Below are 11,248 nucleotides of genomic sequence, written 5' to 3'. Positions count from 1 at the left end.
TTCTGCCTTCTTAACAAATCTATGGACAAACTAAACACTTGGCCAAGACATAAAGCACAAATAGTATCAAAGTAGTCCTTTTTTGGTTTATTCCAAAATCGGTATGAAGGTGTTAGTAGATTTATGAGAGCATATCTTGCTTTCTAATAGGAAAGAACCTTAGAATGAAACAAACCTAGAACAGACTAATATTCAAAGTACATCTGAGATCATAATAAAGCTATAGGCTTTCAAGAAAGGAAGAAACTTAGAAGTTTATGTTTCAAGGAAAATACTATGGAATGTTATTGATATTTATCTGATGGTTACTATAAAGGAAAACTTCATTTTTATAGATGGAGGAAAAAATAATAGATTACAAAGGAGCAGAGAATCTACTTTTACAATACACATAAACACACATATAAGTAAGGAATCTTGCTTTTACAAGGCTGATACATTTAAATTATTAGGCAGAGGAATCAGTCTTTACAACTCATACACTACTATACAAGAGAGTGAAAGCTACTTTTTCAAAGGCTGTTTTGTGATGGAGACGGACTGAAATACCTATAGTCTTCTGAGTCGATGAACTATATAGATTTGCCCACCAAGGTCGTCGGTTGGAAAAATCTTGGGTTCTGAAAAGTATCTATCTTAATGTCTGTATCCAGCACTGAGGTTGGTAGGACATCTTTATGTGGATCTTAAGCATCCTGTAAATCTAGCAGGAAAATCCATCTTCATTGGTTTAGGGTTTAGCTTAGGAATCATAAGGATATTTGGAATTTTTGAAATTGTTCTATGTTCTGAAAATTCATTTATAATGGTTGTGATTATGTCTTTTTGAGATAGTGGCTCATATCACCAAGTTCAGGAACTTAACTAGTGCTGCTTTATTTTTAGAGGAGGACGATGCTTCAAAAGTGATGTTCCATTCAAAGGTAATATTCTGAGACCAAAATAAATTTGTAGTGTGAGTGTAATAATATCGCTTTTTTATTATGAAAATAGATGTAACATTTTTCAGCATCTTCTGGAGTCATCTTCCAAATATTATTTTCTGCAACAATCTTTTCAGCCTGCTTTATATACCAAGAAATAGGTTCAAACTATTATAGGAAAGTCTAAATGAGAAAATCAATTTTTGAAATATTCTGAAGCTGTTCAAAGAGATTAATAAGATGAAAGGAAAGAGGTATGCTGTATAGAATAGTAGCACACCAAAGAAAGCAAAGGTCATCCCCATTAAAAACGGCTTTAGAATTTAGATTGTAGGGTAAAAAGAAGGGAATGACTGAGTTAAAAAACCACATATGTGTTATTGGTTCTCTAAAGGATTCTAGCCATGAAGGAGAAAAAAATGGTTGTGGGGCAAACTATTTGATGTGTCTAAGAGCTGGTAAGTTTTTAAGCCTTGAAAGGAAGGTTTTTTGGATCAAATCTTTTTAAGGTCCATTAGATGCTTTAGTCATGAGTATTAAAGAAATGTAGCAATTCTGCATACAATATGAATGGACTTGGATTTGCTAGATAACATATCTGCGATGACATTACGTTAGCTTTTTATATAGGAAATTTTAAAGTCATACTTCGCAAACCAATCCTTCAATCTTAGTGATTGAGGATTTGATAGGGCCTTTTAAATTCCATTCTTGGAAAAGATAAATTATCCATCTGGATTAGAAATTTGTACCCAATTAAATGAAATTCAAATTTTTGGATTTTATACTTTATCACTAAGATTTTCTTGTAAAATGTGTGATAATGTTGTTCTGATGGTTTAAACTGTCCAATGGCATGGCTATAGTAATGGTAATGTCCATCAATCTCTTCTACCAATATTGCTCTCCAAGGAAGATCACTTTTGTATGTCTGAAAGATTTTTTTTCCACTATTTGGGATTTTTAAAGGAGGAGGTTTATGTACTATTTTTTTGAGATTTTGAATTGCATGTGTTTGTTCTTTTCCCCATAGTGGAGGATTTTTTTTAAGAAGTTTTGACAGATAGCTAATATGGATGTAAACTTATGGGATAAAGTTTTTGACAATGCTTATGATGCCAAGGAATTGTTGTATTTGCTTTATTAGATAAGTTTGAGTAAGGAAAGGGCAATTCTTGGGTGATGTGAGGTCTTGGCTCATACTTGTCTTGGTTAAAATGCATTTCCAAGAAATCAATTTCGAAATGGGCCAATTTGCTTTTCTTTTTTTATAGCAAAATTCCATGCCTTGGGCCAAATCAAGGAATTGGGCTAGCAAATTCTTATGGGCTTCTTGGGTATTAGAAAAGAGTAGGATATCATTTAGGGTTTTTCCCATAAATAGTCATCTTACAACTCCATTTTAGAAAAATAGCAAAATTTTTTGTTTTTTTAAAAACTAGCCACCTTAGGACAAAAATACCCTTGATAAAATTGAAAATTACACAAAAGCTTTCCTTTCTTCTACACAGCCGTTCGTTCGTGGGGGTGGGGTTTATACAAAACTGTTTGTGGGGTTTCTCTAAACTCTTTGCATCTCATCGCCTCTCACTCTCATTTTTTTTTTATTTTCTCATATCTCAAACTAAAATCAGGTAAAAATTTTATCTTTTTTCTTATTAGATGAAAGTAAGGAAATATGTGTTTTTTTTGTTTTTTGTTTTTCTATTTTTTCTTGTAAGTTTTATTAGTTTAGGGTTTTTTAAGCTTTTTATTTGATATGGGTATGCAAGAAATTGATTTATGAGATGTTCTATGTGATTTTAAAGATACTTTAGGTGGCATATGGTTTGAAAATGTGAGAAATTTTGTGTAAAACTGAAAAATCGCGAAAAACAGTAAAAACGGAGGAAATTTGGCGAAAAAGATGAATTTCCGCCAATTTCCTCCAGTTTGTCAGTTTCCGCCAATTTCCTCCAGTTTGTCAGTTTTCGCAAATTTCCGCTAATTTTTCGCCAATTTTCCGCCAGTTTTCCGCCAGTAGGAAAAAGCTATATTTGGCCCGAAAAAAAAAAACAGAATCAACTTTTTTAATACAATTAATATGTTTGTTTAATATTATTCAAAATTTTATATATTTATTGATTTAGTTTAACGTTATTCATTTAATTTTGTAGTCAAATGGAAGATGATGACATTGTAATTGCGGTTTTATACAATGGAACATTGGTACAAAATGATAGTGGTGATTGGGAATATCGAAATGGTAAAAATGTAATGGTTTCCGTCGGCAAGAGATGCACAAAATCAGAGTTAGAGGATGAGATTTTCAATTCTATTGAGATAGATCGAAATGAATATTTGCTAAAGCTAAAATGGATATATGGACGATGTGCAGAAAAGTTGGATCCTACAGAAATACGATGTGATAGGGATGTGAAATGCTTTCTTCAAGAAGTGAGGAATGAAGGGATGACAATGATGCGGCCTCCATTGTATGTTGAGGTGATTTCAAAAGTTGAACATGTATGTAGAAATGTTCATCAAACAACATTTGCTTCGGATAGTGGGAGTAATCTTCATTCTTTTTCTTGTCCTCCAATTGGCGGTCGTCTACCACAAGCTTCCGGTACTGAACCAATTCAGGCTACATCTCAGGAAATTCGTGGGAGGGCCTGGACATCATTTAACATTCACGAAGGAGTTGATGTTGGAGGTGACTATGCTGAACGGTTTCCTAACGACGAGGAGTATGAGCAGTTGCATCATATTGATCATGATGAGAATTACAATGCAGCAGGGGATGATGTTGGTCATAATGATGTAGATTTTGATCATGAGTTGCCGGATAATGATAATGATATGCATCCTGAAATGAACAATGAAGGAGTTGATGATGTTAGGGTTCATCGTGCTACAAGTGACCACATATCATCGAGCAACAGAAGTGGTTCTATGGCCATATTTTCGTCAAAGTTCACTGGCTGTGAGAGCATAGTAGTTGGACAATTATTTCGCAACAAACGTGACCTACAGAATAAACTGAGTATCTATTGCATGAGAGAAAATAAGGAGTTCAAGGTGACACGATCAACTACACAACGGTATGAGGTTGTATGCTTGGAAAATACTTGTAAATGGCGACTACGTGCAACCACATTTAAAAATGGAGAAATATTTGTTGTGAGAATTTTTGATAATGTACACAGATGCTTTCTGGAATTGATTTTCAATCTTTAGTTTACATATCATTTTATGAAATGTCCAAATGATTTTGAAAATAAAAACAAACATATATCAATTTTATTTTTATTTAAAATGGTTATTGATTTTAAATGTCACTACATTTTTTGTTAATTCCATCTTCATCTTATATAATGTTTGTCTTTGGGCTATCCTCGGTGGAGCTATCCTCAAACTTCTTTATTTGGGCTGGAGTCAGTTTGAACTTAATATCCGACACGGCTTTCCAGAAGTTCGATCTACAATTAACCTTTGCCCTCGATATCTCCGAGTCCCAAAACCTTCGTTGGTAATCTGAATCCATTTATCTGCAAATCAAATACAACAAAACATAACAGATGGAGGAAACATTTTTTCCGACACGAGAAAAGCCTGAAGGACAATTTTTCCGCCTGGAGGAAAAAATTTTCCGCCTGGAGGAAAAGGTTTTCCGCCTGGAGGAAAAAATTTCCTCCAGGGGAAAAATGTTTTCCTCCTGGAGGAAATTCGCCTGGAGGAAAAAATTTCCTCCAGGCGGAAAAATTTCCTCCAGGAGGAAAACATTTTCCGCCTGGAGGAAATTTTTTCCTCCAGGAGTAAAAAAATTCCCGCCAGGAGGAAAAAAAGAGAAAATATTTTCCTCGGGGTGGAAAATTTTCCAGAACCAAAATAACATACACCTAACGGGATTTTCAAACCAGCGCATAATACATTATACATTAGTAGTGTACATTATACATTGCTTCGTAAAGATAACCTATAGATATATTATGGTTTCACATTCAAACCTCCCATTAAATTCAAACAAAAACACAACTTCACAATAGTTTTAATTTCACATTTCACATTCTAACCATGCAACACAAACATTTCTGTCACACCAAATAAAACAATATTATAAGCATAGCGCATAATGACAAAGTTCAAAATTGTAAAACTCATTCAATACAGCACAACTAAAGGTTTTCAAATAAGTTCGTTACATTAAAGCGAAATTAGTTTGCAAAATATTTTCTATGTTGTACAGAGAAGCAACTTACATTAATGGGGGACAAACCACCACCAATGCTTCTCTATCTATTTATATATATCTCTCTCTCTTTATCTATCTCTGTGAGTGTATGTGTAATTTTATCAGCTTGCACTTGTAACTCCACGATCGCAAATTTTGTGCTTCAATTTTCTGCTCAGTCCATCAGTTGCTCCTCCAATGCTGAAAGAAATAGAAAATCAATATTAGTAACCATGCAGCAATCAAATTTAGCATATTATATGTGTAAGATGTGCATATGAACAAGAGCATATGAGAAATTTGGAAATTTTCCACCAACAGAAAAAAACCACAAGAAGCATAAACCCTTTTAAACAAATATAATCCATACAATTCCATATCATTTGCCTTATTGAATAAGTTGAGCAAATTATCAGGCTGGTTAAGATAAACATTGATAGCTAATCAACCTCCTGTTTGGCATGGAATTATTTCTACCGTTTGCTTTGGCCAAAAACAAAAGAAGAAATAAAGGAAAAAAAAAAAAAGAAAAAGAAAAAAAGTTCAATGCTCAACTGAACATAGTAGAGAAGTACAAATTGCAAACAATTAATGCATATATAGATATGGAGCTGTCTTTCTTATGGAGAATATAATAGCAAAAAAACAATGCAACTGAAAATAAAATTGAAAACGAAAAATTAATGAAAAAGGTGAGGATGGTAATGTGGTGGGAACATTTGTGACATAAAAATTAATTGAAGGTCCAAAAGTTAATGACCAAAAGTTAATGGGACTGAGTTGATAGAAGTAAGATGCCAGGAAATATGTAATTTTGTAATAAAATGGTCCATACATAAATACATGTATGTAGTTCGTCTCCAAATCGAATGCAACTTGCATGCATTTATGATCTACCTTCCATGAAATGTTCATGTCTTTCATGAGAAGACATATATTGTTGTATTTCAAAATTTGCCTCTCATCCATCACCATCTCAAAGATATTATTTCTACCTAGACAGGAGGCATATATTTCTCTCTCTTTAATTTCATTTCAAATCCTTGTCTCACTTTCTTTTGGACTCTACTTGCAAATCTTTACCATTTCTCTTATAATATCGTACTATATTGTAAAATTGTTAAATTGGTTTCCCTAGAAAACTGTATATATAACATGATGAAGATATAGCAGTTAAAATTTAGGTAAGATTGGAAAATAACAAGCTCAGACAGACGCATATTATTAATATATAGATTATAGATACATGATATAGATATCTCTGATATTTTAATGAATATATATGCATATAATATATAATATCGGTTGGGACCTAGCAAGCAAGATAGATTGCATTGATAGCTAAACCAGATCATATGTCATGTTGAAGATTCATATCAGGATTAAATACTCAAAATGACATAGTTTTGAATCTATCACATGCGTAATAATCTTTTGGTTTTGATTGCTCAACAATTTTATTTATATGTATAAGTGGGTTCATGATAATCCGTGGACAGCAGGTTTTCTAAAACAGAGATAATATATATATATATATATATATTGGTGTAGAGTGGACAAAAAATGTGATGTTTTTATTAAGAAAGTAAACAAAACCACCAAAATAGTTTGGCAAGATTGTAGTGTGAACTGTGAAAGTCACTTCAAACACCTTGCTATCCTATACAACTCAACAAATTCCATTTACAAATTCCATTTCTAGATGGCTTAGATCTAAGTATAGAAATTATTTTCAAAGAAGCTCAAGACTAACTGATTATTTAGATGTTTCGTATTTATACATGTATTTGCGCATTGCTGATCCATAAAGAATTTGCAATTTGCCAGCATGACAATGTTATCATATATATTATATATACAAATATATATTCTATAATATAGTCATCCAAAAAAATAAAATATTCTAATATATATATATATATATATATATACGCACACACATTTCCTACCATATATGTATGGCTCCCCTGTCTTCTGCCACTTGTTTCTTTAGAACTTCAATAATGCACAATTTGCCAGCAGATAATGACATATGGGTACCTAGAGTACTATTTCATCATGCAAGAGTAAGAAAATGTATAAAAAAATGAAAAATAATAATATAAATAAATGTACAAAGCTAGCAAGTAAAATATTAAGGAAGGTTTAATCTACAGCACACTAAACCTCTTTTGATCTACACCAGAAAAACGCATTTGCCTTAAAAGATATTTACAGCCTGAGTGCCATAATTTTCAACCACAGAAATCACAATCCCTTCATGCTTCACCATGGACCAGTCTGCGTTCGTCTCAAGCACCGTTTCTTTACTCCCCGCTGCACATTCATCATCTCCATTGCCTACATTATAATAGAATTTACCTTTAGTTATGATAAATGTCAAACTGGAACAGCAATATTAAATTTGCAAACACAATAACAAGTAATCCGAAAACTATGGATCATATCCTTGCTGAGTTCGGTTACCAACATTTTGTCCAATTTACCATAAGGAAAATAGAATCTGCTTAAGATAGCGAGCATTAAGAATTGGACATGGTTGAATTGAACTGAATCTGGATGCAATATTAGCTGAAAGAATCAAATATTTAAATTGAATATTTCAGGGGGACTGACAGGATATAATAAGTCAGAGCAATACCTGATTCTTCTGCATTTCTAGCATTTCTGCCTGCAGCAACCAAAGATAACCACAAAATTGTTAGCCACAGGAATGGAACGCAAGCTTATTTGCAATCACTGATTTATATAAGCGTACGCATGAAAATTTACCTGCTTTTTCTTCAATTCCTGGTTCTCTTCTTTCAACTTTGCAACCTCTGCTTCCAACTCCATAGTGTACGCCTAGCACATGCCCAAAACAGAATATGGGAGAAAACGATTGAGCACTTATAAGGATGCTATGTTACAATGGACGAGGACGATGCCGGCGAATGGGAGACGAAAGTCGGTGAAAATGGTGGCCGGGATGGTAATTTTTGAAATGCCCTAGCTGCGTTTTCAAAGGGAAAGTAAAAAAAAAAAAACTGAAACCCTTATACATGGCCCTGCGTTTTGATAGAGAAAAGAACAAAAAAAAATATATATATATATATAGATAAGGGTACTTTAGTCCAAATGGGTAAAATATTGGTTAGTTTTTAAAAAAATAAAAAAATTTGCTATTTTTCTAAAATAGAGTTGTATGGTGGCTATTTATCGAAAAAACCCTATCATTTATGTAGATGAGGGTTCTGTCAAGGATGGGCCCAAATATCCTTGTCATTGTTTTTTGGAACAAGGAGGAACCTTTAGGCCGAAAGGAAGAATGGTCCATTGATATTGGACATTAGGAATATAGACTGTTGTTTGTACTTATTAAAGGGATGGATTGTTATTTGTCAAAATCCCACCTTAAGATCAAAGTTTGCAAATATATAGGCCTAGTAAAGGTGGGAAAAAAGAAATTTATCATCTTTGAGAAATTGATTCAATGGCTTGTGGTTAGTCAGTAATTTATTTTTTCCCTTTTAATTTTTCAGCTCTTTTTTCTATATAGAAAGCTTTACAAACTCAATCTAATGTGGTGGTTCAATCAATCTTTGTTTGAGAAGTAAGGATCACCATCTCTGACAGGGGTTAGATTAGATGGTGACATTCCTAAGTGAGATGCTTTGGTTCGATTAGTATCTTCGCTAAGCTTGAAAGATAATGGGACAAATAATGTCTCATTTTTCCATAATGGATGAGGATACTTGAACGATGCATGATTATCAGCACAAATAGAGAGGAATTTTCTTTAAGTTCACTATAATCTGGAGGAATTTCTTAAGTCAGAATATTTTTGACGTTTGGACAAGCGCTTTAAATTGACTGTGAAACTTGAGTACTGTAGGAAGAATTCTCAACTTCTTCACATGAGAGTACATATCCATTCTAATGTTTAGGCTTTTTGATCTAGTAAGCCTTCTACTATTATAATATGGTGATGGTTTCTCCATATGGAACCTTGACAACCTCATCGTATTTCTTCATCTCTTTTTTTACCTTGTTTAAATTCTACTAGGTATGGCCACGTGCGATGCACGTGGTTTGGATTAAAATTTGAATGTTTAATAGCTTTGAAGTAATATGGAAAAGTTTGAATAAAAAAATTGTTAAATTAGTTTTTTTAATTAACATTTTTCAATTTGTTTAGAAGGATTTAATCTTAAATTATTAACAAACATAAAGAAATTAATCATTTTATCCCAAGTTTTTCATAAATTTAATATCCAAATCGCATCATAAAATATCCGGTGTATGGATGTCCGATGTATTATATATATTCTAATGGAATTGACCTCAATCCCTAAAAAAACAAAACAATCATATATGTTCAAAAGCATGATTTCAAATATATAAAAAATGACCAGAAAATTTAAAATAAATAAATAAATAAAAATAACATCAATAATATAAGTAACATACATTGAGCTTTCCTATTTGAAGAATTTACTAAACTCAACAATTCATGAAATACAACATTTTTGGTCAATGTATAATCTAATTCATCTATTGAAGACATAATATTCAAAATTTTTATACATTGTCCCATCTTTGCTCTAGACAAAGCCACATATAACTGACCATGAGAAAAAACTGGTTTCGGTAAATATACACCAACATAGTCTAATGTTTGTCCTTGAGCTTTATTAATTGTCATTGCAAAACATAATCGTATTGGAAATTGTTTACGTTTAAAATGTAAGACATCTTTTACATTCTCTATTGGCATAAATGGAATTCTAGGTAAGAAAACTCTTTTTCCTCGATATTCTCCAACACTAATTTCAGCATCTATCACATTTTGATCAAATCTACGACAAATTAATCTTGTTCCATTGCATAGCCCTTCAGAAGGATTAATATTCCTTAATAGTATAACTGGACAATTTACTTTTAATCTTGATTCATGTGGAGGAAATCCATTAGGCACTAACATATTCAAGAAATCTTCATGAATATCTTGTTGACTTTTATTTAAACATTCATCATAACTATAATATGTTATTGTATCACCTACAAATCTATTTATTAAGACATTATTAATTTGATCCACATAATCATTTTTAGGTGTTAAAATAGCTCTATTTATCATAAAATCTAAGTTTTCAGCATACTTTTCAATTTCAAGAAATACATGTTTAATTAAGTTATCGAATGCATCTTCTTTATCAACATTTGGAACAATCATTTGACATGGCAGTTTAATATAATCATCATGAATATATTCTTCAACTCCATCACCAATGCGTAACAAATATTGACTAAATAAAGGATCAAATTGAGCTCGCATATTTTGACTTAATTTTATTTTATGTAATTTTGGCCATAAATATGAATTAACTAAAGATGAATTTATAACTTCTTCTCTAGTACCTTTTGGAACTACAGGAATAACTTGTCTAAAATCCCCACCAAAAACAACTACTTTACCACCAAATAACAAATCACATTCATTTATATCTTGTAACATCTTATCTAATGATTCAATTGCTTCCTTTTTTACCATCGGAGCTTCATCCCATACTATTAAACTTGCATCTTTCATAAGTTTCGCTAATCCTGATTGTTTACTAACATGACATGTATTATGTTCTTCCATCACTAAAGGTATTTTAAACCTGGAATGAGCTGTTCTTCCACCAGGTAAAATGGAAGCTGCAACTCCTGAAGATGCTGTATCAAGGGCAATTAAACCTTTTGATCTAACAGCAGCAAGAATTGTTTTATATAAGAAAGTTTTTCCACTTCCACCAGGGCCATCAATGAAAAACAAACCAGGTACTTTAGAGAACACTTTATCTAATATTTGATCGTATGCATATTTTTGTTCAATATTTAAAGATTGTGCACATGCAATATCATCATCATTTATAACAATCGATAATTCCTCACTAATTTCTCTATTATCATCATGAATATCATTGTCATCAATGTCAAATTCCAAAAGATCATAATCAGCTAAAGTTTTTCCCATTGATTCCAGGATAATGTTAATATGTCCTAAAACTTTTGATCTTTTAACTCTATCACTATAATTTAAATATTTAAAATCATCAGATAATGCTTTCTCATATTTAATCCATAA

The 11,248-nt window shown here is 32.1% G+C and overlaps 2 protein-coding genes across 8 annotated transcripts; both read right to left on the bottom strand.

Moving 5' to 3' along the window:
* Positions 1 to 4,313: 4,313 nt before the first annotated feature.
* Positions 4,314 to 8,343, bottom strand: LOC132800014 (uncharacterized). 7 transcript variants are annotated; one of them, XR_009634946.1, is made up of 7 exons: positions 7,909 to 8,343; positions 7,778 to 7,807; positions 7,623 to 7,707; positions 7,352 to 7,476; positions 7,086 to 7,184; positions 5,165 to 5,337; positions 4,314 to 4,453 (listed from the first exon to the last, which is right to left on the bottom strand). XR_009634946.1 is itself a non-coding variant. In XM_060812896.1 (6 exons), the coding sequence occupies exons 1-5, from the start codon at positions 7,969 to 7,971 to the stop codon at positions 7,134 to 7,136; spliced, it is 354 nt and encodes a 117-aa protein (XP_060668879.1). In that variant the 5' UTR covers positions 7,972 to 8,343; the 3' UTR covers positions 4,994 to 5,337; positions 7,086 to 7,133. The 7 variants fall into 7 exon arrangements, 3 of the variants coding, with proteins under 3 accessions (XP_060668879.1, XP_060668889.1, XP_060668882.1); XR_009634948.1 differs by lacking the exon at positions 4,314 to 4,453 and having other exon boundaries at positions 4,994 to 5,337; positions 7,303 to 7,476; XM_060812896.1 differs by lacking the exon at positions 4,314 to 4,453 and having other exon boundaries at positions 4,994 to 5,337.
* LOC132800402 (uncharacterized) lies at positions 8,037 to 11,137 on the bottom strand. The gene is made up of 2 exons (XM_060813975.1): positions 10,537 to 11,137; positions 8,037 to 8,128 (listed from the first exon to the last, which is right to left on the bottom strand). The coding sequence occupies exons 1-2, from the start codon at positions 11,135 to 11,137 to the stop codon at positions 8,037 to 8,039; spliced, it is 693 nt and encodes a 230-aa protein (XP_060669958.1).
* Positions 11,138 to 11,248: the final 111 nt, after the last annotated feature.

The sequence above is a fragment of the Ziziphus jujuba genome, chromosome 1 (assembly GCF_031755915.1).
Source record: "Ziziphus jujuba cultivar Dongzao chromosome 1, ASM3175591v1".
Taxonomy (NCBI): domain Eukaryota; kingdom Viridiplantae; phylum Streptophyta; class Magnoliopsida; order Rosales; family Rhamnaceae; genus Ziziphus; species Ziziphus jujuba.
The sequence above is the reverse complement of the archived record's forward strand: the minus strand, read 5'-3'. Positions and strand labels throughout refer to the sequence as shown.